The sequence below is a fragment of the Volvox carteri genome (assembly GCF_000143455.1).
Source record: "Volvox carteri f. nagariensis unplaced genomic scaffold VOLCAscaffold_11, whole genome shotgun sequence".
In the NCBI taxonomy this organism is placed as follows: domain Eukaryota; kingdom Viridiplantae; phylum Chlorophyta; class Chlorophyceae; order Chlamydomonadales; family Volvocaceae; genus Volvox; species Volvox carteri.
This window is the reverse complement of record NW_003307554.1, coordinates 612,399-640,012: the sequence shown is the minus strand read 5'-3', so window position 1 is coordinate 640,012 and position 27,614 is coordinate 612,399. Positions and strand designations below refer to the sequence as shown.

Here is a 27,614-nt window from a genome sequence, read left to right as displayed (position 1 = left end):
TTACGCCATTCAACCGGCCGGTTGGGTTAATGGGCCCCAAACGGTCGGTAACCGGCATGTTTATGCCATAGGGCTTCTCATCTTCCATATGCCTATCAGTGCCGCAGCAGGGGCATAGCCCCGCCTTCCTAGGTACATAACGCCGTCCCTTGCGTGCTCTGTTCGCCGCTAACCCCCAACAGCAAAAGCCTAAACTGCACAAGCTTACAATTCGCTGTACGCGGGGGCACGTCCTTCCTGTACTAGTGAACTGGATAGCAACCAACGAACATCCCATCCATGATACACACAACAACATGCAACAAGACTGTTTCGTTACGGAAGTTTTTTGCTATAGTAAACGTGGAAATACGAAAGGTACAAGGTGCAAGCACACAGACCAGCAGGCGCCATTCCGCTTGACATTCCGTCGTGCATGCCCAACCGCCATAACGAACTTCGCCTGGGCGCAAGCATTCGAAACGTGAAATGTCTACGCGCGTGCAAGCCGGCCCCCGGCACGGTGCGTTAGGGCTCCCGTACCATCCGAGCATACCATCGATTTCTTTCATCTATTCATCAAGACCGTGGCCTGCCGCCTCCCAACATTCCAGCTTGGTACTGCGGGTGTGGTGGCGGCGGCGGCGGCGATGGGTACGGCGGAAAGCCCCCCGTGCCGTTGAGCCTTCCGTACGCCAGCAGCCCGGCGGGCGATACACTTTGGGCCGACGTCGACATCGCCGTCGTCGTCGCCGCTGCTACCGCCGGCCGCTTTGGAACCCGCGACGACTCTTGCCGTATAGCTTCTTGCTGCTGGTGTTGCGCCGTACGACAACCCGGGGAAACCTCGTGCTGCTGTGGGTACTGCTGCGGCTGCGGGGCCTGGTGGTGGTGGTGGTGGTGGTAGCTCTCTGAGGAAGATTCGCTCTTGTGGCGCCGCCTCACCTCAGGTGCTGCGCGGGGTTTGGTGTCGCCACCGCAGCCACCGCCGGCACTGCTGTCGCCGCCACCACCTTTGCTACCGCAACTAACTGGAGCATGTTCACCTTGCAGCACAGAGGACCGGCTTGAGGCGCAGCCCGGGTGTGTAACCACGTGCACAGCGCTTCCGTTGACCTCTCCCAACCCCGGAATGGAGGTCCAGGACGCGCCGTCCAGCATTGGCGAGACTACGGCGAAAGGCGTGGCAGCCGCTGCTGTTGCTGTTACCGTTGCTGTTACCGTTGCTGTTACGGCTTGAGACAGGGGCGAACTTCCGGCAACCTGCAGCAAGGGAGCGAGACGTGTTGGATAGAGGGAGGTGAGAGGATACCGCTTGGAGACTTGGGGCTGTAGAACGAGGAAACCCCCGACCAGTAGAATGCCAAAACCCTGTCCCGTCGCCGGATGTGGAAGCCTCGTACAGGTGTTACGGCAGCAGCAGCAGCGGCGTGGAAATGGCGTGGCAGCGGCGGCAATAACCGTGAGGTAGCCCTAGGATGTCCTACCTAGGATATATGTTATATATATGTATGTATATATATACATATATATATATATATATAAATATATGAAAAACCATACCTGTTGCAAATACTGCTGGGGGGGTTGATGCTGCGGACACAGTGATGGCTGCGATTGCGTTTGCGACGACGGATGGAGTGGGGAATGCGAGGATGGCTGTGGGGGGCATTGCGCTGCTACATCGCTGGCCGACCCACGCGCTGATGACAGCGTCAGTGACCTCCGACCAAGAGGCGGCTGCTGCGTTGACGGCGCCGGCGGCTGCGTTGACGGTGGCTGTGGCTGCTGCTGTGGCTGTAGCTGTGGCTGTGGCTGCTGTGGCTGTGGCTGCTGTGGCTGTGGCTGCTGCTGTGGCTGTAGCTGTTTGGACTCATTTGCACTTGCCACGGACGGGGTGCTGTCCGGTGGCTGCAAAGGAGAATCCCCGCCTCCAAACCCTCCATCTGCATCCGCTGTGGCCGCGGCTGCAGCCACCGCCGCCGCCAGAGTGTAACTCACTTCCCTCTGGGCGGGCCGCAATAGCGGTCCAGTCCTGCCGCAGCTCCCGACACCGCCCTGTGCACGATGCTGCTGCTGCTGCTGCTGCTGCAGTTGCAACATCGGCCGATGCCGGGAAGTAAACCCGGGCCCGCTGCGACACACGCTGAGGGGCTCCTCACTCGAGCCGCGGCCAGTGCTATTGCAGGGCCGGAGGTGGCCCGGACTCCCCGACCAGGAACTAGAAAGGACGCCGTTGGAGGCCGCTGCACCCGCTACTGAACGCCGGCCGCCGGGGGTAACGACCCGTGGGTCGCGCAGCACGGCTGGCGCGGCAACCCGCCAGACGGCAGCCACTCCGCCAGCCATGCTGTTGTGTTCCTGCACGCTGGTACGATTCGGGCTGGCGCCACTGGCAGTGAGAGGGGCCGGACTTGCGCTCCGTGAGCGGATGCCGGCGGCAGACGTGGCGGCGATTGGGGTTGTGATGTACGGCAGTGTGGTGGCTGGAAGTGGGGTGGAAGGGATCCTGTCGCGGGAGTTACGCGATTGCAGCGGCAGCGGCGGCGGCGGCGGCGGCAGCACCGTCGCCGCCGCCTGTTGTTGCCCACCTTGATGTTGAGGTCCCAACGGCGGCTGAGGTGGCGACACGAAAGACGAGGCCGTTGAGGCGGGTGAGAGATCCGCCATGGGTGCTTGTGGCGCGGCAAACACTTGAGGCCTTGGAACGCCAGGGGCGCCCCATAAGGCCCCGTTAGAGAGCTCAGAAGTCAACGCGCTGGACCTGACTGGCGGAGTCGCCGGCGCGCCGGTGGAGCCGGTGCCGTGGAGGGCGGACCGTGATGATATGGTGGCGGCGGGGCCGCTGCGCGGCGGCAACCCTCCACCGGCCCCGCTGGCGGCAGCGGCGGCGGCAGCAGTTTCACCGCTGCCGTCGCCCGGCCCAGCTGCCACCGGTCCGGGGCATGATGCCCGCAGAAGTGGCAGCCCCGCACCTGACGGCGCTGAGACGCGCTTCGCCCTCAATCGCCAACTGCTCGATGCGGAGTTAGCGAGCAGGTTGGCAAGTGCAGAGCCGGGCTGTGGGCTCATCGCCGCCCTCACCCACGCATCGTTGATGTGACTCGGGAGCGTCAAGCTGAAGGACGTAGCAGTCTCACAGTCCCAGGGTGAAGTGTTTTGGGCAGAACTGGAGAAGTCGCCGCCGCCGCCGCCGCCACCGCCGCTCGTCTGTGGCGGCGATGATTCCTCGTCCACCCAGGCGGCCGCCGGCGCAGTGGGCGCCCCGGCGGACAGCTGACTATGGCCAGCGCTTGCGCTTCCGTTACCGCTGTTTCCATTCCCATTTCCACTTTCGCTGCTTCCATTCCCATTTCCACTTCGGTTGCTTCCACTGCCGCCGCTGCTTCCCACTTCGGCTGTCGCGCTGCGTAACCGCACGATGCACTTGGCAAAGAGATCTTCAGACACCAGCTCGTCGTCGGCGGCGGGTTTAATGTCGGCGAGGTTTAAACTGGGGATGCCGGCGGGGAGGATGCGGCGACTGCTTGAGCGGCTGCTGGCTGCGTTGGCTGCGGGCATGCTGCTGGCTGGCGGGGGTCTATCTTGCCCTCGTTCGCAGTCGCAGCTGTCCTTGCGGGACGTGCAACTAGCCAGCGTGTCGGCACTCGTGCGCGGCTGACTGCTGTCGCCCTCCTCCGTCTTCTCATCGTCCTCACTGGAGGCCGCACCGTCAGACGGTGAGCTGTGTCCGAGGCTGTCTAGGTCTGCATAGGCGCTGACCTCCGCATAGGCATGGGCTGTATCGTCAAAAACTGAAAAAGCAGGTCCTCTCCTGTCGTACTGCATGCGGATGAGGGAGGTCCGCTGTTGACGGGAGGTGGAACGCTCGTCTACCACGCGGTTGACGTGCGCCAGAGTCGCCATTCGACTGCCGTGTGCGATCCTTGCCCGACGAAGGACTTCCTCTGCTGTGCGGTCCTGTAAGCTCTGCGGCGCATCGGGCGCCGACAGCATTCCCTGCAGGCGCAGACGTGGGAAAAGGCGAGGTGGAAATAAGAATGAATGCATGGGTTGTTGGACGTACTGGTCCAGAGCGGTGCTGGGTGTAGTTTTGTTTCGCAGAGCGTAGCTGTGCGAGTCGAATGGACACACCGGCGAAGTGAAAACGCTAAAACCAGGAGACGTCTGCTGGACCCACCAGCATGATGTTTCCTGCAGAGCCTAACATGTTGCGCTGCTGGTTCGGATGGTCGATTGCGAGTTGGCTGCAGCTGATATTGTCCTCGCTTCGCGTCGAGCCCGCGGTTCCTCACGGCAACGGTTTTTTCACCAAGGACATTTGTAACTTCTATGCATTCTCATATTGAATAGTTCACGTTCCGCTTGGAGCTGTGGAATTGAGTCAGAAGTGGTCCAGCGACGACATGGAAGTGTATAAAGGGAGGGTTATTGACGCTACCGACGAACAAACATGTACTAGTTCAGTTACTTTATTATAAGGACCAGCCCCATGCCATAGTTACACGGTTTCTACTGTCCTGTCAAGCAACCTAGCCGTTAGGGTCGTTGCGAACGGTACGGCTACACTTGAGGACGAAAAAGAAAGGCGTTAGGCAATGGGCAATTTCTATACATGCTACCCGACATGTTCCTTCAAAAAAATGATGAAGTGGACATGGATATCAGGCCTCTTGGAAGCCGCGCGCCTGAGGCTTGCAGTTCCAAGGGAGCTTACTGCTGCCCGTAAGGCTTCTCCATTGCCCATGTCTCGGACAAATTGCGTTGCCAGTTCAGGACGTGAAGGCCATGCGGTGAGTTGGTGCATCTTGTAAGATATGTGCCTTCGGCAATTCGTAAACCATTTCTCGATTTGTGCAATTCGTAAAGCTTGTTGTTCTGGCAGTCGGGGTTGGTTGCGGTCCGTGCCCACTCTATTTTTCCAAGGGGGTGAAGCTATAGGGAAATGGAACCCGAGCCGTATACTCCCTCAGCCACCCCCGTGTCCATGTCAAACCTAGTGGCATTATGGTAACCGGTGCTTACACCCGGTGATGTACCAGCACCCCGCTGATGCCACAGCCTAATCTCTAACATTGTGCTTATTGCAAAATGTTTGCCCGAAAACGAGACGCAAGAAAGGGCCAGGCCGGCATGAGTCCTGGCTCAGGAAACTGCCGAAGACGACGCCTCCATTTCAAAGTATCCAGTGAAGAATATATAGGATGCCTTACTGACTAAGTTGAAACGCACGTCCACCTGCCGATAGTCTGCTACACAATTTCGGTAATGAACGCAGCCAGCTTGAAGCCACACCAAAGTTTTACAAGCCATGCGTGTAAGAGTTTAAAAAACAAATTATTTTGCATCTGGCAAAGTTGCTCACATTTCGAGTGTGCCTGGGCGTGGATGTGCTGAGGCTCTCGTCGTAGCAATCCCGAGATGACTACAGGACTGGCCCCAACATAGAGTGATGCTTTTCCCTCATTGCCTCTATCGTCTAGACCATTACTCTGCCCTGAAGTAAAGGACATTGCCGAGCTCCCGCTCAGATCTTGGACATCAAGAGCACCGTCCTGCAATAAGCCAAACCGGTAATTTCTGTCAACTGGTCAGAGCTACTGACACACGTGGATTTGGCCCTGCTAGCAAGAACCGATTTCATTTTTCGTGTATTGCTGTTTGTCCTAGGCTTTGGGTATCACGGAGCACTTGCAGTTCCTGGAGAAATGAAGCTAACCTTTAGGACAATAGCTGGCAAGAGCTTCAGTGTCGAGGCGGAGGAGAGCCTCACCATCGGGGCCCTTAAAGACAAGGTCCAAGAGGCCCAGCCGGACTGCCACCGTGATGCCATGAAGCTTGTATACAAAGGAAAAGTGCTGGACGACGGAACAACAGTTGGGGATAACCAGATTACGGAGCAGGGCTTTATCGTCGTCTTTGTCCAGCCCAAGAAGGCGGAGGCACCAAAGCCGGCTCCTGCTCCCGCGCCTGTAAGTCATGTCCCCATGGGCGCAAGCAAGATGCTCGATGGTGATCTCCTGTCATTCGCAACACGGATCTCTGCAGGCGGCGACGGAACCGGCTGCTGCGGCCCCCCCCTCCGCGCCCGCTGCACAACCCCCACCGGCACAGGCCCCCGGTGCGTCTTTGACAGTTGCGCACGCAACCGAACTGGCTGGTATCGGTGCATACAATTGCTGGCGCTGGCGCCTGTGTTCGGTTGGCCGTGGGGATAAGGGCAAGCAGAAAACATCGGTCATTGCGGGTGTGGCTGCTCGCCCTATGCGTGTTGCGGACAGGTGTTATAAAGCTTCTCCTTCAAAGTCCTGTGCTTGCCGCCAAACGAAATGGCCAGCGCGTTGCTCGAGTGTTGATTGACGTTGCATTGACGTTACCGTCATCCCCGTTGTTGCCATCCCTTGTTGCTATCCTCCCCCTACAACCCCAGCTGCCGCCCCAGCAGCTGCGGCTGCTCCCGCGGCCGCGGCGCCAGCTGCCCATCCCGCCGACGCCTACACGGCGGCGGCTTCTGGTCTGCTTGCAGGATCTGCCTTGGAAACGGCTATTGCTAACATCTGCGAAATGGGCTTTGCCCGAGAGGAGGTATGAACCAAAGGACAAAGCTTGCACCGTCCTAACCCTGTCGCGAAGCCCAAAGCTAAACGCCCAGACCAGGACTCTGGTCTGGCTGATGGCGGTCTTTCCACGAAATATCCCAACCGGATCTGTTGCTAAACTCCTGCGAGCTAGATTGCGACGGGCTCCTGCGCGGGAGGAGATCCTGGTCTTTTATGCGCTATTGTTTCGTCGTGGCCTTCACTGTAGGTCCCTGATTGGTTTTCCTTTTTCCCCTTCAGGTTATTCGGGCGATGCGGGCCGCCTTCAACAATCCAGATCGGGCCGTCGAGTACCTCATGACGGGCATTCCGGCGAATGCCGGACCGCCCCCTCCGGCCGCGCAACCACCCCAGGCTGCCCCGCGCCCTGCTGCTGCGGTAGGCGCGCCGCCAGCCGCGCAGGTGATGTGGATATGGCACCCTGGCACACGGGCCTAGCACTCGCCTACCCCGTCTGCGACTTGTCGCGAAGACCTGTCGCGGCTTCTGATAGATTGTGCGATGCTGCTGCGGTTGCTGCTGCTGCTGCTATGGCAGCTTTACTGATGTTTTGACACGGGCCTTTTCCGTGCACCCTCCTATACCCACAAGCGCAGGCCGCGACAGCTGCACCCGGTGCTGCTCCCGCTGCGGACGCGGGACCAACTGCGCTGCCTTTCAATATGTTTGGCGGACCGGCCCCGGCGGCTGCGGGCGGCGGCGAGGGCAACCTTAACCCGGCGCTGGCGGCCCTGCGGGACAACCCCGCCTTTGCAATGCTGCGCACCGCTGTGGCTCAAGAACCGCGGTCGCTCGTGCCGATGCTTCAGGTAAGGAAAAAAGAGTTGTCAAAGGAATGTTTTCCTTGTGCGCGCCACGCAAAAGCTTTTTGGGTCAAGCAGGTTAAGCAGTCTTGGATTCTGTGCCGCCCGGCTTTACTGTATCGTTGCGCGGCCAGGGCAATTTTACGAATATACTTGATTTCTAGTCATGTTGTGTACCGCGGAGATGTGGAGAGCAGAAGTTTTATACATAGCAGGTATATTTAATTGCGCTATCATGGTCCTCCCAAGGTCTATTGTTGAGAGGAGCATGGGCTTCCATCCGGCAGTGATGAGGAACTACTGCGCAGCTTTCCTGCAGAAGCTCCTTCAACCACTTTTTACTGTTGTTTGTTAATCCCTTCTCGATGACCTTGGCCAAAAGTAACCCGTGATTCAACCTGCCCAAACCATAGGTTCCCGGGGCCACTCCTCACCCCGAGACCTTTTCACAGCCAGAATGCGATTTGTTACAGCGTAAACCGAACGGGTCGAGTGCACGGCCATGTAGCTTGCACCGCGTGCCCAGCTAGTCAGGCCAAGGCGCACTAACACAGCCAGACCGCCCGGGCTAAGATCGTGTTTTGGACGTGCGAGATTGATTCCTTACACCTGAACTATGGATGAAGTTTCTGCTTGCCCCTGGCCTTTCCCCTTGTGGCTGTGTGCAGCAATTGGGTCGCTCGAACCCGGAGCTGGTGCAGGTCATCAACCAGAACCAGCAGGAGTTCCTGCGGATGCTCACTGAGCCCGTTGAAGGCGATGAGGACGATGTGAGTTGCGGCCTGCGGGGCGAACGGAAGTTTGGTAGGGCTGGCCGAAAGGAGGTGCAGGTTGCTTACCTTGCCGACCCAGAGAGGTTGCGACAGGCGCCAGAAGACGTGACATGAGGGCATAGGACGCGAATGGTGGTTTGGGTGCGGGATATGAGCTGGATGAGCAGCTCGTTGCTGCTTCGGCCTGCGGGCGTATACGCGCGGGAAAGGCACGTAACAGCGTGCAAACAGCTGGGTGCTAATGCCTCTATTTATTTGGGCGGCGTTGAGCTTTGCGCCATTGCACCACTCGCATAAATGCATCTACCCCTTTCCCTGCAGGCCATGGCTGCGCTTCTGGGCGGCGGCGAGGGTGGCGAGGGCGGCATGGTTGTCGAGCTGACCGAGGACGACGAGGCAGCCATTACCCGCCTGGCCGCTCTGGGTTTCGACCGCAACGCTTGCCTGGAGGCATACCTGGCTTGTGACAAGAATGAGGAGATGGCGGCCAACTTCCTGGCTGAGAACATGTTCGATTAAAAGCCTGGAGCGGATGCGGCTTCGGATCCAGATGCCGGGTACATAATATGCCTGTTGGGAAATCTCGGATGTTCGGCCTGGTAGGAGTATGTGTCCGTGACGGGACAGCCGATGCATCCAAGTTCGTGGCTGTGACGAAGATGAGATGATGTTGCATGACGCGGGGCAAAATTGCGGATGGGAGTGGGGTTTGGGTAGCAGTGGAGTTCTCGGATGAGGGGAAGAAGGGTCCAAGGGCCAGGTGGAGGAAACACACTGCTTGGACGTGTACGCCTGCTTGGGGTTACGTACAGTCCAGGTTCTTGCGTGGTCGCTTGCCTGCGTTACATAAGAGAGTTCCTGTTTGGGCGTTACGATACATGAGGATATGGGCAGGTCTTCGGTGGATTAGGATAATAATGGATAGGACTATGGCGCTTAGGCTAGGCAAGCTGGCAAGTTCTCAAACTTGGAAGCATTTACCTAGCTTAATTAACAAGTTCTTTTTCAATGGCGCACCCCTCGGAAGTGTGAAGGTGCTGGCGGTACGTTTCCTGTGCGAGGGTCGCCCGGTCTTGTCTGTTCGGGAACAGTGCCGATTAGGGTTGTGCTAGCAGAGGCCAAAGGTGGGCTAATAGCGGACAAGGATTATTTAAAGGCCCTTCCGATACCGTGTCTTCCACTTAAAATAGTGCTGCTGTAACAGGTGACCAATGCGAGGCGTGCCCAATGAAGCATTAGCTGCGACCCAGGCCTGTGAACAGTTTGCATGTGTTACCACTAGCATGCCCGTTGAGGTCGCTTTTTCAACCCAACAGGGGAAAATAAAAGGACGCGAGAAATTAACATGCATCGAGCTAAAAGCTTCCAATCTCTGGCTCCGCCGCTGCCAGGCACTCCGCTTTTTGATTACCCGTCCCGCCGAAACAGCAACAGCATCCCAACGCCAAGCGCTGCGCCTGTGAACGCAGCGGCTGCTGTCCTCGCTTCAGGATTGGCTGCAACAACAAGCAGCTGATGCCTCAGCCGCCGGCGCCAGCTCCGTGCTTCAGGCGCCGCGGCCCCCTCGGGGCCTTCGTCTAGTTGCTCCGTAGTGAGAGCAGCACCATCGGCATCGGCACTGTGCGAGGGCGACGGCTGCGCCGGCGGGGACTCCCCACCACGAACCATCTCTATCGGATTGCCTCCTGCCGCTGAGGCCGCTAACCTGATCTCCAGCGCCGCCAAGTGGCTTTTAATGTGTCGTACCTGATCCAGAAGCTCTCGCGAGACCGTGCGCGTGTCTGCGCCCTCGAGCATAGGATCTGCCACGTCTGCTATGCTAAGCCCCGGCGCCACGGCCGATACCGCCGCAGCCCGCACCTCCGTGCCCACGCTCCGGAACTGCACGGCGTTAGACTCGAGCGACGCCAGAGACTGCCGTACATTGGAGAGCTCCGCCCGCAAAACCTCCTCCACGTGGTTCCGGAGCCGCTGCGCCTTGATGGGCTCCATCACGAGGTACACGGACTGGTGTGTGCATGCCCGGCACATGAAAGGCGATGTTTCGCAACGGGAACGGTTGCGATGCTTGTCATTAACGAAGGAATGACAGACGCACCAGCAAGGTGTGTGTCAGCAGCGCACCACCTCACACAGCCACGCTTTGAAGTGCAGCGAACGGACAGCAGCCAGGAAGGCAGAAAGCCGGCCTTCTAGCTCAGAGGCTGGAAAGGCGCCATTCCGCTCTCTCCCCCCCCCCGCTTCCACGCCAAGAAAAAACCCACACGGGCAGGCACTAACCACCTAGCCACAGAACCCCAGCAAGCCATTTCGGCTTGGTACGACATTATCACGCGTGTCGTATACGAACGCGCACCCCGCACCATGAACGACACCAGCTGCAGTGCCATAAGGCCCGCAGTCCACCAGGTAGAGGCCCGCCGGATCTTGTCGCTCCACATGGTTTCGGCGCTGTAACGCTCACGGACTGCCTCCGCTATATGGTCGTGACACGCCTCCACCGCCTCCGCGGCGCCGCTGTAGGCGGTCTGAGGCAGGAGGGCAGGCCGCGCACGGGCGGTAAGGGGCGTTGTGGGTCTGGATCGTACTCGAAATCCGCACACCATGCTAAGCGGGGCAGCTGGGCGGTTTTTTGCGTATGCAGGCATGCAAATGCATATCGCTTGGCAGACCCACGGGTCGCGGGTTGGTGTCTTCGCGAAATCGAGTCCTAGCGGAGGACGCACCGGTATCCCTGGAGTCTGCTGCTGTTTAACATTTCTGCTGCTGTTGCCGCTGGTGCACACTACCGCACCTCTGTAAGGCAGTGTAGACATACATACATGCATACATACATACATACATACATACATACATACATACATACATACATACATACATACATACATACATACATACATACATACATACATACATACATACATACATACACACACATATACATACATACACACGGGCAGGCGGCTGGCAGAAGTTAAGGCCTGACTTCTGCTCCCAGTCGATCCAGTCGACCCGGGTTCAAATCCGCCTGCCAGCTCCTCGGGTATTTGAGGAGTGATGAAATGGGAGGTGGCCCCCCATCATATGGACGGTGTAGGACGTGATAATATCAACTTGCGAGCTGACCAGGAACTAAGTTGATGCGCCGTTGATCCGCTAGATTTGGTTGGATGCTGGTGGTGAGTTGCCGAACCCAACGAATACATTCTGAAGTCGGATGGGGTGACGGATTAGGGTGCCCCTCTAGCAGGGGAGAGCAGGGACTGCCCCGGGAAAGGGGGCCGCTGGCGAAGTTAACCACCCTGTAATAACATACATACACACGCACAAACAAACAGGCGACCGCCCTCACATTTCAACCCAACAACCCCAAAATACCCGGCAGCAGCTTTGTCCACCAATCCCAGGCGCACACATGGTTCCTTTCCCAATCGAGTCTCCAAAACCCTAACTTACTGGCAATACGTCACATAGTAGCAGCGACGGTCCTGCATAGGTGCGTACGCGCACCCACACACATCACCGCTATCCGGCCCCGGCTCCCTGCCCTGCACCCCGCCTCCCCACCTTTGTCTGCCCTGCACCCTTACCTTCGCCTGCGCCACCTCCAGCTCCAACCGGTGCTCTTGACGGCAGAGCTCCGTAAACCGCTCCACGTCAGCCGCCTGCCAGCTGCTCTTGCGCTGCAGCAGGGCCATCTGCTGCCGCTGCAAGTCCCTGCAGGACAAAGGGGGGGGGGGAAGACGAACCACACACGATTGAAGCTGCTGAGGGGGGGGGGGACGTGCGTGGATGGGGGAAGAGGGTTTTGGGACCCATACCTTGCAATAGGAGTCTAGTGGGAGTCCTGCGATGGTTGTTGGATTTCGCGGGGTACATTTCCTGTTCCCGTCCTCATCCCCAAGTGAGCAAGTTGGCGGCAAAAAAGAAGACCGTTCCGGACATGCACGTCTCCGGCGCCTGTTTTATCGTATCGATCAAGCGATGATTAATCGTAAAAGATGAAGTCCTGTTTTATTTAGGAAAAAAAACACGTTACTGTAGAAAGCTGTAAAGATAAAGATGACATCCGGCAACTTAGGTAACACCCGTCCCGGTATCCTCCCGGAGGGGAAGCACGCAGCTACAGCTAGGCTAGGGGTGGATGGATGTCCCCGAGAGCTGCTTCATCCAGCCTCCCACACAGCCCCAACCCAATCCAGCTCAGCCCAGCCCAGTTCACCCTTGCTCCGAAACCCGTGCCTCGTAAGCCGCCTTATTGTCCCGGAGCTCTTCCCGTGCGTCCGCCAGGCGCCTCGTCGCCTCGTCCACCTGCGCAAGACAGCGCATTATGGGCAGTACGTACAACACCAGCAGAGCATGATAACCCCCCGTGATAGCGCTACGTGGCCAACAACAGGAACAGGTACGTGACTATATCCCGCACATAAGGTGAGAAAAAATGCACTACCCTTGAACCGCACTCCTAGGAACATGCGCGGAGACCGCCAGCAGCTAGTTGGCCGGTCAGCAAGCTACCCAAAGCAGTCCTTAGCTGCTTCTGCTGCCCAGAAACGCAATGAAACAACATCGCTACGCTGATGACAACGTCAGGAACACACAGGCACCGATACGAATTTAATTAAACAACATAAAAGAAAGGGAGAATGAAAAGGAAAGACGGAGGACGACGACATACGCAGTTAGGACGGAAGAAGGCAATGCACAGGAGGACAACGTGCACAGTAGTTAATGCAGCAGAGAGAGGACATCAGAGCCTGATCTGTGGAAGAAGACGCCTCCTGGAGGCGGACGCCCTGGAGAAGGAGAGAATACGGACCTGGCTTATGGCCTTCTTACACCGCCACCTCACCTTGCGCTTGAGCTTCTCGATGGCGTCGTAACCTGTGACCTGGTTGAGCTTGGCGCCGAGATCAGCTGCGGCCGCCAACACCGGACCGCTGATACGCTCCAGGGACGCGCGAGCTGCCGCGCCACGTGCGCGCAAAGCGAGTGCGGCACCCTGGGCTCCTGTGATTGCAGCTGCTGGAGTCGCCGCCGCCGGCGCTTGCGGTGGCGGAACCGGTGCTAAAGTCGCCTCCGAGGGCTCGACGGCAGGGGGTGAGGCGATGGTTGGGTTGGGTTGCCGTGCATGTGTGCCGTGCACAGAACTGGTGGTGGTTATGGGAGTCGTGGGGTTGGAGGCGGGGTTGGTGGGTCGGTGCGGAGGGTCTCCGGATCGACTGCTGCTAGAGGATTGGTGTCGGGCAGGCGCCGGGACCGCGAGCAGGCTGGCGGGTGGGACTGTGGCGGGACGCAAGAGCACCGCTAGAGGAGGAGATCTTGGCGGTACTAAGGTCAAGCTGCCGCGTAAAGGCAAAGGCGTTGCTGAGGCTGCTGCCAGGCGCAGTTGAAAGGGTTGCAGTGGGAAAGGGGGAATCGACGTGCTAGGGACGGCTATTGCCGTCCTCGCGGTGCTGCATGTGGTAAGCTCCGAACTGCTGGCCAAGTGCGGTGTTGAGGTAGGTTTAAGGGTAGTTGCTGTAATTGGAGCTTGTGAGCTAGGCCAAGCGGACGCTGCGCGGGCTGTGACTCCGAAAGACATCATCGTCAAGGCCAGCGGTCGCGCATCAATTTCAGGAAGTAACCCTGTGGCCCACCATGTAACGTGATGTATCCTAGATCCCATAGCCGCGCCAAGTATAGGCCTTTAATTGCCATAGACATCCGGCGAAAATCGTAGCCCTAGCCTTGCTAACGGTTTGGAACTACCCTGGCTTATTTGCGCATCCTAACGGCATAAAGCCAGGGACCTATCATGAAGCGTAATCAACTCTTAGTGTGGAATGGAATTGCTTGATGGGAGGTGCTAGAGAGCAAGGGCGGGGTTGCGTAACTGACCGTACCTGTGGATCCACTCTCACCTATTTTGCACACCGACAAGACGAAGTAGGTTGCTTCTCCTTCCAAATGCATAATTACGAAAACCCTGTGATCAGCATTATGTGGGCAACGCTTCTGCTGGCGCTTTGCAAGGCTGTGAGAACGCAGAGTGATGCCGCACCCTGACCTTCCCGTTCCTCCTTACTAAATACAAAGAACAAATGAACAAAGAGCAGGGTGGTCCATCGTTTTTACGTCTCCAAGTATGCCAGACACTGGATGTCTCGTCCGTCGTGCCGGTATGCATGGGGATTATTCGACTGAGTTCAGTCTGTGGTGATGATGTATCTCATGATCACCGAAATCTCTCGTTTGGGATGCTTGCTTGGACGACGCTGCGAAAGTCACAACCCGTTCGATCGCACCCTGTGGCGCTGCGCAACAGGCACCAGCAACGACGCTGATTCGTGGGCTGTATCCCAAATGCGTGTGCTTCCATCCCTCCAAGCCTCTCATCGCGGTGGTAAGTCAGGCATTGACTTGGCCCCGGGGTGCTGTCGTACACCTCTCTCCGCCCCACATCGCATTCTTCCATCCGAAAGTACGCTTACCAACGGTACTGCGTATCCCTCACCTTCTCACCTTTCCTCACTTCAGCTCTTATCTGCCTGCCTGCCTGGCTGGTTGCCGTCCCGCCTGCCTGCCGGCTCCTGTAGGGTGTGTCGGGTTACATGGCGGTGTACGACTTGCAAACCAACACCCGTCTGGGTCGGGTTGACCTCAAATCAGTGCCGGTGGAGATGGCGTTCGCTCCTGATGGCTCCGTCATAATTGCGGTGGTCCAGGTGTGCAGTGCGGTGGTGGTGGTGGTGGTGGCGGGGGAAGACAAACCACGCGAACGAGTGAAACTGATGCCAAGGATAGACTAGGATACGCCAAAAGCGACTTTAAGCATGAACTAACCAGTGGCGATTTGTGAAGGCGGAGTCTTCGCGATGGCGAGGTATCTGTTAGGTATCTGTTCGGCACCCAAGGGGCGTCTGGGGAGGAGTTCGACATGCGACCCACATCGCCGAGCGCGTGGCAGTGGAAGTGGTGATCCAGGTGGTGAGGGTGAGGAGGAGGAGGAGGAGGGTGCTGGCGATTACACCCAAAGGCGCAAAACCCATCTGGGTCAGCTTTTCCTTTCGATTACTTACTTCAATTACTTCCCAATCTCAATCTCAATGTCAATCTCAATTTCAATCTCAATTTCAATTCACCGCCGGGCCCATATGGACAAAAGCTCATTTTCGCTGCATTAATGTAAGCCTGCCTGTCTTTTGCCCCCATCTTCACACATCCTTAATCCGCGCAATCAAGTCAATTAAGTTATTAGATACTATTACACCTTTTCTCCAGGACTGGATCCTGTACTCTGTGAGCACCACCAGCTGGAAGGCTCGACCGGTGGTGCCTCGGAGGGCGAAGATGGATAAGCCGCTGGAGAGCTGCCTGCTGGCGGTGGCACCGGTGGGAGAGGGGGGAAAGACGAATCACGAACGAGTGAAGCTGCTGAGTGGGGGCGGGAGTGGGAGTGCGGGGTTGAGTGGGAGTGGGAGAGGGGGGCCGGAGGGAGGAAAACGGGGGCGGGGGGAGATGAGAGGTCGGGGGGTGAAAGGGTGGGAGGAAATACGAAGGGGAATGAAGTGAGGTGAGGAGGAGGAGTTGTTGTGGTGCGGCTTTGCATCACTGTTTTGCAATGGAAGGGAGTAGTGCACTTTTGCACAGTGCATTTTTGGAGTGAAAGGGAGCAAGGGACAATGTTGTGCAGATGCGCCAACAGCTTCTCCGAGCAGCACCATGGACTGGGATCAATTTATGTGCATATGTATATAAGTCCATTCAACCTCTAAACCACCTATCTCCAACCACCCTAACTACCGTCCATGCAGGGCCACAACCCCTACATCTATTTTTGCCGCTACGCGAAGGACACTCTCCGGCTGGCCAATTTGCCCACACGCGCCGGGATGGGGGCAGTCGTAGACCACCACAGCCACCACGCCTCCTCCGGCGGCGCCGGTGGAGGGGGCGAGCGGGAGCGCAGCGACCGCGGCGGGTGGGGCACGCGAGTCAAGCTTGATGTCCAGAAGGCGATATTGGGTTTGGCGTGTCACCACATCGACGCGCAGGTGCTGGTTCTGACGGCGGACGGCCAGCTGCGGTCGTACGCTATTGCGGCGGGCTCGGGTGATGTGCTGGCGCCCTTGTATACAGTGCAGGTAAGGAGGGGAAAGGAGAGGAGAGGGAGGAGGGGCGAAGGCGATGGGGGGGGAAGGGACTGAGGGGAAGGTTGAGGTACCGATACACAAGACACATGCACACACACACACACGCACGCACGCGTTGCCTTTCTCTTGCATCGCATTATTATCTTTGCATGCTCTTCTCCTAAGCCCTCACCTTACACACGCGCACACACACACGACCACGATTGCGGCTGAGAAAAGTAAAACACACACGGTGTGCGTGCAGGTCCAGAGTCCCGCCGACAAGGTGGTTCCCGTCGCGGGTGTGCTGAGCTGTGTGCCGCATCCCTGGCATCCCGCTGGGGCCATCATTCTGCAGGTTGAGTTGGGGGGGAGAGGGAGGGGGAGAAGGAGAAGGGGGGAAGGAGAGGGGGGAAAGAAGGTGAGGGGGGGAAGGAAGGAGAGGGAGGGGGAGAAGGAGAGGGAGGGGGAGAGCGGGTATACAAAAAACACAAGCGGACCCGGATTTGGACGCGAATGTGACCCCAGGTTGTGTGTTGGGGGGTTTCTTGCAACCTGCGCGGGGCGGGAGAGGGGGAGGATGGGAAAGGAGCCCCGCGCGTGAGGATTACCAGCGCTCGTGCTAGCGGGGGAGTAGAGAGGAGGGGGTCCCTGGAGGAGGCCGAGACTGCCCGGCGGACTGGGACTGCATTCTTTGGGGCTGGTGAGGACGCATAATGAAGCTCCTCCGCTAGCTGATGATAGGTAGTTGACGGGTTGTTGACGGGTAGTTGACTGGACGACTGTTAACTGAAAATGATCTCACCCTAAAGTTCCTCCCCTAAAGGGGAACTAAAGGATCTCGAAGAAGTTGACGGAGTGAATGGCTGTAGATAAGTAATAGTGCCGGTTTGCGATGGCCCCTCCTCTTATCCCTCTGATCCCTCCCGCGCTCTCACTCTCTCTCTCACTCTTTCCCGGCCCACCCCCCCTCCAACGCGAACAGGCCTCCAGGGCAGGTGGCGCCTTCACGGTGCTCGAGGCGCCTGGTCGTACGACACCCACTGTCGTACTTTCCAACCGAGTTCCGGGGCACTATTCCACCATCGGCATGGGTGTTTGTCGGGTAAGAGGATTGGCGAGGATTGGAGCTGAGCAGGCGTGTGCGTGTCTGTGTTGTGAGTATAGTATGTTAATGAGCTATGACAGCGGGCGGGAAGGAAGTGCACGTATGTATGTGTGTAAGAGAGGGCGAATGGGGGTTAAAAAGGTTGCTTGAACTCTCTGAACATCAACAGGACAGGATTGTGGGGTTGAGAAGGATCGCCCCCTCTCGCTCCCCACACTGCAACAAAAAAAACCGACAGCGTGCGCGTGTGCGAGTAGCGGGTGTGGGTATGCGGGTCGAGGTCCCATTACCCCTGACAGACAGACGTACCGGCCAGGCAGTCCCCTCGGCCCGTAGTTTCATCTCCCCTCCCCTCCCGCCACGCTTCACGCCACAGCCCCCTACCTCTACCCCCACCCCACCGTCCTCCCGAATGGCATTTCCCAATTTCCAGTGCGCCCTACCCCGGTGCACCCACACCCACAGGCCCATCAGACATTACTGGTGTTCGGCCACAACGAGATGGGTCGAGTACGTTGCTCCTCCTATCGGCTGGTGCTGAGGGGTGCTGCAGGGGGGACCCTCATCGCGAGGGTCTCCCGGGTGGAGCCGCAGGTGGGGGCCGGCGGGGGCTGGTGCTGGGGCTGTGTGGATGACGTCTGTGTGTGTGTATCTGTGTGTATGTGTGTGCGTCTCAAGGAACTGAGTCGCGAAATGGCGAGGATAGCACACGGACATGTTTGTTTGTCTGTTTGTTTGTGAGGTTTCTGTGAGATGTTATGTGGTGGCTGGGTGGCTGGGTGGCTGGGCCCCCTGGCTCCAGTTCAAATCTTCGGCACGGACCTCTCGGCAGTTGATACTGTACTGTACGTTCTCGCATGTCATATATTCCCCCCTACCGGCATCCCTCCCTCCCGCCCTCCCTCCCCACCTGCACAGGATATCACTTCCCTGATGGACCTGGGCCGCCGTACCAAAGCCGCGCTAGCGGGTGCGATGACCGCGGGGCCGCTGAACAACACGGCCATTGGCTCCCCGGGGTCGATGATGACGACGACGACGACGACGACAGTCGCTGCCGCAGCTGCCGCTGTGTCCTCTTCGTGTCAGGGGCTATGGGCCCTGACCCCCGCCTGGTCCCATGATGTGTCGAGCAGCTGCTTACTCGGTGAGGAGGCGGCAGGTGCCTGAAATGGCAACAGCTCCACCATATCTGCTTCTTGATTCATATCCTTGCTAACCATCTTTCCACGCACACGCACACTCTCTCACGCGCCCACGCACGCACCTTCTCGTCTTCATGTCGGCAGCTGGGTAACTTGATTAGCCGTGGCTTATACATCCCCCCCCCTCCCCCCTCCCCCCACTCGTTCGTGGTTCGTCTTCCCCCCTTCCCCCCTCCCCGCTCCCCCCACACACTCCTCTCCAGAGCCGCAGCTGGGTTCCTCTGCGGGCCGTGTGTTGGTGCACCCGGGCCTGGGGATACTGGCCCTGGCTCCCGTCCTGCCGCGAGCTGCCCTGATGAACAGGGAGGTGCTGTTCGCGGGAAGGGGGGGACTCACTACAGAGGAAGCGGCGCTGGCAAGGCGAGTGCATACGTGCGGTGTATGTGCGGTGTATGTGCATGTGCGTGTGCGTGTATATATATCTGTATGTCTGTATGTATCTGTATGTTTGAGATAAATCAAATAATGATTAAATAATAATAATAATAATAATAATGATCAAATAATGATCAAATAAGCCGCGGGAAGGAAATGGCGAAGGATGGAATGAATGGGGGCACGCACACATACATACGCACACATACACACGAGTAACTTGACTTACGTATATGTAGTCCATGCCCCCCCTGGGCTTTGACGACCATGACGACCCCCCCCCCGCATTCGTGCGGAACATTGTAACCTGTAACTTGTAATTTGCTGAAGGAAGTAGTGTCACCAGCGTAGTGGCGGTTGGGGGGGCGGCGGTAGAAGTAATAAAATTGAAATTTAATCGTGATTCCAGAAGTAGCAGACCTAACCTTTGCGACATAAATTTGCAGTAAATGTTTCTTTGAGGTTTTTTTAAGGTTTTCTTATTAGGGTTTTCTTAGGGTCCAAAAGTCTTTTGGAACTGGATTGGATTTGATGGAGTAGATGATGATGGCAGAGAGGATGGTGTTTCCCTTACTCCTCGTCTCCCCCTTTCTTCCCCCTTTTCCTCGTTCCGTCCTCCCGTCAGGCGCACCTCCACGGTGGTGTTGCTGATGGTCCACAACCCTGAGGCACCTGCGGGGGGGTGGCGGGGGGCCCGGATGGCGCCGCAACACACACCCCTCACCGCCTGGCTGCCACCGGGATGCCAACCGCCAAACAAACAACAAGATCTGCAACAGCAACAACAACAACAGCAACAACAACAACTTGGCAGTCGACAACAGCATACCAACAACGCCGCTGGGAAGGCGGCGGATGACTCCAGTGACGAGGAGTTGGCGGCAGCGGTGCCGCCGCCACGGCACGACGTTGCCGCCGCTGCCGCTGCCGCACCGGCGGCTGATGGCGGTGCTCTGGCGTTGCCTCCCCACGTGTATTACCTGGCCGGTAACCGGTGCGTGGGTCTTTCAGCTTCCGGGAGATTGGCGGGAGATTGGGAGTTAGGACTCGGGTGGTTTGTTCGGTTGTGTTTTCGTGCGGCATTGCAGCTTTCTTCATTTCCCCCTTTCCCTTTTGCAAGCGGTTCATCCGTTGCTTCTTGCGTCGTATATATTTGACTTTGTTTCCTTTCTCTGCAGGCTGATGAAGTACTCGCTCGTGACTCGCAGCACGTGCACGCTAGCCAACCTGCCAGCCGACGCAGTTACCCCCGACGGCGACGTGCGTACGGCACGGCAGCTGATGCACAGCTCTAAGGCGGGCGCCTGGCTGGTGTTTTTCGAGGCGGGGGCTGGCGGCGGCGGCGGCGCCGTCACGGGCGGCGGCAATGGTGCTACGGGCGGCGGCGGTGTGGGAACTGGCGGCGGCGGCGGTGGCACCAGTACGGCGCTGGATCGATTCTCCTGGACGTTATTGAACGCCACGTCGTTTTCTGCCGAGAGCGGCGCGGGGGACGTCACGTGGGTACGACAAGGTGTGTGTGTGTGTGCCTTGGGGGAGGGTACGACGGGCAACGATCCAACAAACAATGATTTAATTGCTGACGTGTGATAGGGCGGTTTTGGAGGGATATGGGAGGGGGGGTTAGGAAAATGGCTGCCGACGATGGGAAGGGGCAGGGAAAGGGAGGGGAGAGTGTGACGAACTGCTTTCAACCCCTCAGGAAGAGGGGGAATGGGGTAGAATGGAGCGTTCGGCGTTGCGGTCCTCCCCCCACTTCCATTTCCACTCCCACTCCTACTTCCATTCGCACTCCTACTTCCAAGCCGACCCACCATTTTTGGGGTAACAATAAAATCCGCACTGCTACTGCCACTGGTACTACTATTTGCTACTGCCACTGCTACTGCCCCTACCGACCCCATTAGGCAAGACCGGCTGTTTTCTGGGCCCCGATGATTCGCACGTCTGCATCCTGTCCTCCAACGGCAAGCTGCTGGAGCTGTTCCACACGCCCTCCCTCAGCGGCTCCACAGCGGGGGGTGTCCCCTTGCTGACCCTGACCCTGGAGGGGGCCGTGTTGATGCCGGGGGTGGGGACGTCCGTGTTCCCCGGGCCGCCCATGACCAATGTGAGGGGGCGGGGAGGAAGGGGGGAGGGGGGAAAAAGGGGAGGGGAGAAAGGGGAGGGAGGCCTCCTGGATTTAGTGGCTTGGTTGTGGGAGGATGGATGCACCGCGCACCCCCCTCCATACACACACACTGCACTCGCCCATGGCATACTGCCCACTTACCACTTTCCGTTCTAGTGCTATGGGTGTCTGATTCCGGTAATTTCTTATGTGACTTACCCAAGGGTCAAAATGTAACTCTGTTCCTTCCCTGCCCCTGGCCCTGGCCCTGCCCTCACTCCGCCGTCCGTCCCCTGCAGGCGCCCGTGCCCGAGGCCTGCGCCCCCCCGGATGCCCCCCCTCACGACCTCCGGCGCTTCCATGGCTCCGGAGTACTTCTGTGGCAGTCGTCCGACCTGTCACTTAGCATGACCACCCTGCCCGCCCTGCAGCGGGTACCTCTGGTGGGGCGGGGGCCGGGGGCGGGGGGGGGGAAGGAATTGAGGGAGAGTGGGGGTTGCGGGGGAAAGGCGGCAGGTGTGCGGATGCGGGTTTGTATGGATATTATGGGTGACATGGGAATGGTGTTTGGGTGAATAAGGGTAGCTTGTGATGGGGCTGCGCCCGGCGAGATGTCCGTAGTGTATATATAGTAGTCCGTAGTGTATATAGGGGGTGTCCAGTTCTATGTAGGGGTTGGTTTCAATTTTTTGCCTATGGGATGGGAGCTGGAAGCCGCTTGTGGAAAAGGCTACTAGGGGACTTTGCGCGGTGTGTGAGGTGCGCGGCGCACCTTTGCTGTGCTATACTTTGCATCCCATCGTCCTGCCGTGCTGTGCTGTGCGCCGTGTCGGGATAAGTGGTGGTGGCGCGACCACTTAGTTGTCATCCTCTCACGCCGCAGGACGCGCCGTCGCCCACGGACGCGGCTGCCGCTGCCGCCGCCGCTGCCACTGCCACTGCCGCCGCAGCGGCGGACGACTCCGACTCGGACGCCGATGGCTTGCCGCCGGTTTACCCCAGCATGCCCGCGGGTCACTATTTTGGCGTCATACCGCGTCAAGCCCACCTGCCGCTGCTAGCGCAGGAGATCGTCATTCACGTCGCCTGGCAGAGTCTGAGCCTGGCGGGGCCCGCCGCCGCCGCTGGCGGCGGCGGCGCCGTGGACGCCGTGGCGGCGGTACTGACCACGCAGCGGCTCTTGTTGGTCACCGCAGCGCTGCGAGTGGTGTGCTCCGTCAGCTTGGCGGCCCACGGGTCTGCGGTGCTGATGGAGCCGCTGACGTCAGTGGTGTGGGCGGGACCGATGCTTTTAGCGACTACCGCCTCCGGGCAGGTGCTACAGCTGACGTGGACGGGCGCGCTACTGCCCGTAGCGACATTGTCACCCACCGGCCATATTGCACTCATGGGCGTTACAGCCGACTCGCTGCTGGTGCTGCGTACACCGCTGGCGGCGCCACCACCGGTGGTGGCGCCGCCGGCTGGCGCCGCTGCCTCCAGCGGTGGCGGCTCCGCCGCACCAGCGGCGGCGGCTCTAGCGGAGGTGGTTGCGCGGCCCGCGGCGCTGCTGCAGCCTCTCCTTATCGCATGGGCGAGCTTGGCGGCGACGGGGCTGTTGTCCTTCAGCAGCAGCGGAGCCGCCACCGTCGTCGTACGTCCCGCGATGCGTCACGTGCTAGCATCGTACGACGCCGCCAGCTTTACGCCGCGCGGCGTGTGGGCGCTGATCGCCGCCGGCGCGTGGGACGTGGCGGCAGCCGTTGCGGCCCACATGCCGCCGTTGGACAGTGCCGTACGGGTGGCTTCTGCTGCCGCAGCCGGTGACTGGTCCGATGTGTCGTCGACGCTGCTGGCGGAGGCGTCTCGCGCGCTGCACGCCCCAGCGCCGCCGCCTCGCGGCTCCGAGCTACACTGCAAGCTGGTGGCGGCGGGGGCAGGGGCGCTGATGCACGGCCAGGTAGGCTTCTCTGCAGCTTAGGGTGAGTTATTCATGAGGTCGAGATATCAGAACACATGGTCATTGTATCTCACAAGTGCCGAGGTCCGTAAGAGGTGCTTGGGAAACTCGGAAAAGAAGCTGCAGATTGAGTCACGATGCGTTTTGTTATTGTGTTTTTGTCAAAACAAATTCCGCTGCTTACCGCGCCTTACCGCGAATCTTGAAGCTTTACGGAATTGCTTTTCCGAATTCCGGACAGCGGTAACCTCCTTCTGTCTTTTGGGCTTTAATGGCAAAGGAAAGGAAAGGAAAGGGAAGGGAAGGGAAGGGAAGGAAAGGAAAGGAAAGGAAAGGAAAGGAAAGGAAAGGAAAGGAAAGGAAAGGAAAGGAAAGGAAAGGAACAAAGGCAGCCGAGACCCACTTGACAACCCGCCATCGGCCCTCGCCCTGTGGCATCCGCACCTACACCCGCACACCTTCCCCTGTGCCTAGCCCTGTGCCTGCTGCACTCAGCACTCCTGTCCCTACACCTGTTCGCTGGCCCCCTCCCCCCCCCGCCCCCTTCCCTCCGCAGGTGGCCACAGCGGGAAACCTCTTCCAAGCCGCAGGTGGGCGGGCGGGGTTGGGGGTTTGGGCGGCCTGTGTGGCCCCCCGCGTGTATTGCGGCTGGGGAAGAGGTAGGGGGACAGGGACCGGGACAGGGAAGCATTGCGGCCATGAGGTTATCATGCTCAGTAGCTTCATTCAACACTTTACTTCCCTCCCCAGGGACGAGCATGAAAACAGCCGGGGCGTTTGTCGCTGCCTCACGTCATTGCCTCCTAACCCCTCGCGACTGCTTTCGGAGCGACTCGTTACGGGCAGTTGGTTGATCGAGGCTTGGGCAGTCGATGAATAGGACGGCAAGCAACTGGTGATTTCTGTGCACTTGCATGTGACTTCCCCACCTCCACCTTCTGATGTTTCCCCATTTTTCCCCACCCCACCCCACCTCACCTCACCTCACCTCACCTCACCTCACCTCACCTCACCTCACCTCACCTCACCTCACCTCACCTCACCCACAACCCCACCCAGGTGAGTGGGCCGTGGCCATGATTCTGGCGGTTTGCCAGGGCAACTCTGAAGGACTGTCGGCCATTGCCCACAAGCTGTCACAGCCGGAAGGCGCCGCCACCGCTGTCGTACAGACACCGGAGGCGCAGCTGGCGACGCAGCTGGCGTCGGCGCTGCGTAACGTGTACGGAGGCATCGGGACGCCAGTCGGCGACGCGCCGCTGGCGCTGACGCTGACGCCGGAGGCGGCGGCGGCGGCGGCGGGACCGACGCCAGCGTATCCCCCGGGGTCATCGAAACTCGGTGCGTGCGGGTTGTGGGAGGTTGCAGAGCCTTTGGCGTCACATGGGCTTTCGTAAGGTGTGGTACCGCGCTTTATGATGGCATATGCGCATGTTGTAGCGCAAACGCAGTAAGTGATCGCACCTTCTTTTTGTCGCCTGCGATGGTCATACCGGTATCTATGTGTGCGCTTACCTGTTGTGATGGGTGGTGCTTGAATGCTGATCATGTTTGATGCCGGGCTGCTTCTCCTCCTTTCGGCGACCACGACAGAGGCCCTGGAGAGGGCCGAGCGCTGGGGCTTTGCGCCGCCGCTGGCCGCCCCCGCTGCCGTCGCCGTACCCCTTGGCCTGCCCCGCACCGCCGTCCCTGACGCTGAGCTTGGCGCCATCCCGGCCTACCCCGACCGTGGCTACGTCGTGTCGTACTACGGGCTCACGGCAATGGCCGCCGGCGTCGTGGCTGCGGCGGCCGGCGGTGCTGGCAGCGGTCGGCCGACGACAGCGGCGGCGGCGGCGGCGGCTGCCGGTACCGCGGCGGCCAGCGCTACTGGCTCCTCCAACCACCGCCCCGGGGGCAGTAACGCCTTGGGCGACTTGGAGGCTCCGTCCGTGGATTCAAGCGAAGCAGCACAAGTAGCAGCAAGAGCAGAATTCCTCAATCAATTTGCGGGCAGTGGCGGCGGCGGCGGCTTTGGTCGTGGACCTACCGTCGACTTCTCTTCTGATGACGACGACACCGCCTCGGAAGCCACCGGCAGCGGCGCCGACACGCTGGGCGGATTTAGCGGCGGCGGTGCGACGCAACGGCGCATCAAGGTCCACATCCGCGATGCTGCAACAGGCAGCGGCGGCGGCGGCGGCGGCGGCGGCGCTTCTGGTAGCACCCTTCGTGAGGCCGCCAGCAACATTCGCGTCGCGCCGCCAGGCGCCTTACCTTCCGCAGCCAGCCGCCTCTCCACTGCCTCTTCCCTTGCACTGCTGCCGCCGCCGCCGCCAGCTGGCGCGCCAGCGGCGCCGTCGGCGCCGCAGTTCCCGCCTGGCATGTCCTCCGCACAGCTGTACGGCGGCGGCGTGGGTCTGATGGAGTCAGGCGACTGGCGCGGCGCCGCCGCGCACTTCTCCCGCGCCATGTCTGTCCTGCAGCACGAAGAACGCGGTGTCTTGGACGAGCCGTCGCGGCAAGCCCGCCTGGCATTCTGCGCGCACTATTACGCAGCGGTGCTGCTTTTGGAGGCCGTTGGCGGCGGGGCGGGTCCGCGGGAGGCCCGACTGTACCGCTACTTGGCGGGCCTTACGTTGGATCCCAAGCACTCCAACGCGCTGCTCCGTGAGGCCATCACGCGGAACAGAACCGTGGGAAACTACAAGTAAGGTTGGACGGACGGACAGACGGTTGGACAGACGGACAGACATACAGACGGGGTTACGAAGTGTAGATAGCCGGGAGTTCGGGGTTGTAGGGACTCGTTAGGAAGGAGCCTCGTGATGGTGGGGGCCTGTGGGTTTGATGAAAATGTCCATGTTTGAGGGGGTGAGGAGGAGGGGGTGGTTACCGGGTGCATGGGGAGTTCATGGTTTTGGGCGGGTGAATGTGTGTGTGTGTGTGTATGTTGGGGGGGAGAGAGGGACGGGAGGGGGAAAGAGGAGGTTGGCGTTTCGCGACCGGGCTCTCCGGGGGCATCCGAACACACTTTACCCATTCCCCGTGTTCCCTTAGGCTGGTGTGCTGTGGTGCGGTCTGGGGAGAACCTGGATTCGGATTCGGATTTTTGGATTTGGATTTTTTAAATTATGGTTGACCTATTTTGTTACTCATTCCTGTCCTCACCACGGCCTCTACGCCGCTATATGACTTAAGGCTATGGCTGTGTGTACGGTTATGAAGTACGACACGCCCCTTCTCCCCCACCGACCTGACAGTGCTGCTGTGTACTGTGTGCACGTTACCACACAGGTACGCTGCCGACCAGCTGACGGCGCTGATCGTCAAGGTAGCCGAGACCGCCCCCGCGGAGTACCTGGCGCAACTGCAGGTGCGTGTGCATGCATGTATGCATGTATGTATGTCTGTGGATACGGATCGGCGGCATGTCGTGCTCTGTTCCCGCCGCGTCCCATCCCCGTGTACATGACCCCCATCACATCCCTCTCGTGGCTCCTGTGCACCCGCCTGTGTGTGTATGGGGGGGGGGCCTTATCCGCCCAGTCCGCCAGCTCGCGCTCCTTGTTAGGTCTTCAGGCGGTCTTCAGGCGGTCTTCAGGCGTTGGTTACAAGAGGCCCCGGCCCAGCGGGTTTACTTTCCCTTCCAACACCTTCTCGACCGCTCGCCTTGTCTCCCGCTTTCCGGCCCCTCCCCCTTTTTCCCCCTCCTTCGCGCTCCTCCGTCACTCTTTGGACTCCGCAGTAGTGGGTGGTGCCTTGGCCGTCACCATGGACAGTTGTCCCTCTTTGGCTTTGCACCATCCTCGTCAACCCCCTCCTCATCATCATCATCATCGTCATCATCACCACCACAGTCATTATGACCGTCATCATCATTATCATGATTATCATCATCATCATCATAAAATTCTCCTCTCACCTTCTTTTTCCCCTCACCCCTGTTATCTCAAGACTGAGATTGAGGAGTGTGATCGTCAAGGCGGCCGTAATGCGGGTCTTCCGGCGGATGAGCAAGTGGCGGACTGGGCTCTGCTGCTGAGCAAGGCTGCGGAGGGGCCGGGGCCGGGGGCCTTCAAGGGGCATGTGGATGAGCTGGTGCTGCCGCTGATTAGGTAGCTCTTAGCCCTAGGAGTGCCCCACAGCTAATAAAGTAGTTAGGTGGGAACTAACCTTGACCGTTAACTTGGTTATGGCTAAGCATTATGCTTGGGTTTGGTCGGTGCGTGGGGTGGTGCTGGTGGTGGGTTGAAGGTGTTGTGAAAGTGGTAGGGGAGGGGGAGGAGGAGGAGGTGGCGTCTGCGAAGGTAATGACGTGCGTGCCGATGATAAGAGGTGAGATGGCGGCACTGGTGGTGGTGGTGATGATCGTGGTGGCTTGATTGGAGTACAGGGCCCGCTTTTTCCCAGTGGTGTTGCCTTCAAGATGTACGAGGGCTCGCGGGCTCTTGACGGTTTCGTGGGCCGAACCCCTGGCAGATGGATGGATGGATGGATGGATGGATGGAACCTGATGTCGACCAGACAAATGTGCGAGATGTCTATATTACCTAAAAGCCCGTCCGATCTGGGGACAACGAGAAAGCGGGTGATACGTTCGGGCTACAACACTGTAACGAAGAGGTTT

At 59.1% G+C, this 27,614-nt stretch overlaps 4 protein-coding genes across 4 annotated transcripts; 2 read left to right on the top strand and 2 right to left on the bottom strand.

The window, feature by feature from the left end:
- Positions 1–558: 558 nt before the first annotated feature.
- VOLCADRAFT_89060 (uncharacterized protein) lies at positions 559–4,189 on the bottom strand (the record flags this gene model as incomplete). The annotated part of the gene is made up of 5 exons (XM_002948646.1): positions 559–861; positions 925–1,025; positions 1,543–1,590; positions 2,142–3,978; positions 4,160–4,189. The coding sequence occupies 5 exons, from the start codon at positions 4,187–4,189 to the stop codon at positions 559–561; spliced, it is 2,319 nt and encodes a 772-aa protein (XP_002948692.1).
- A 1,498-nt stretch (positions 4,190–5,687) lies between these two features.
- VOLCADRAFT_104016 (uncharacterized protein) lies at positions 5,688–9,370 on the top strand (the record flags this gene model as incomplete). The annotated part of the gene is made up of 7 exons (XM_002948760.1): positions 5,688–5,951; positions 6,094–6,100; positions 6,410–6,564; positions 6,819–6,980; positions 7,175–7,387; positions 8,050–8,151; positions 8,476–9,370. The coding sequence occupies 7 exons, from the start codon at positions 5,688–5,690 to the stop codon at positions 8,671–8,673; spliced, it is 1,101 nt and encodes a 366-aa protein (XP_002948806.1). The 3' UTR covers positions 8,674–9,370.
- Positions 9,371–9,561: 191 nt separating this feature from the next.
- VOLCADRAFT_89058 (uncharacterized protein) lies at positions 9,562–13,796 on the bottom strand (the record flags this gene model as incomplete). Its single annotated transcript, XM_002948645.1, has 8 exons — positions 9,562–10,161; positions 10,518–10,682; positions 10,881–10,950; positions 11,611–11,642; positions 11,745–11,871; positions 12,377–12,465; positions 13,007–13,240; positions 13,794–13,796. 8 exons carry the CDS (start codon positions 13,794–13,796, stop codon positions 9,562–9,564), a joined length of 1,320 nt encoding a protein of 439 aa, XP_002948691.1.
- Positions 13,797–14,237: 441 nt separating this feature from the next.
- VOLCADRAFT_89057 (uncharacterized protein) lies at positions 14,238–27,106 on the top strand (the record flags this gene model as incomplete). The annotated part of the gene is made up of 19 exons (XM_002948759.1): positions 14,238–14,315; positions 14,462–14,539; positions 14,733–14,861; positions 15,418–15,528; positions 15,951–16,280; positions 17,254–17,373; positions 17,842–17,970; positions 18,295–18,523; positions 18,785–18,953; positions 19,582–19,950; positions 20,135–20,469; positions 20,864–21,066; positions 21,366–21,509; positions 21,950–23,005; positions 23,562–23,595; positions 24,065–24,346; positions 24,599–25,694; positions 26,282–26,360; positions 26,942–27,106. The coding sequence occupies 19 exons, from the start codon at positions 14,238–14,240 to the stop codon at positions 27,104–27,106; spliced, it is 5,136 nt and encodes a 1,711-aa protein (XP_002948805.1).
- Between the last annotated feature and the right edge of the window lie 508 nt (positions 27,107–27,614).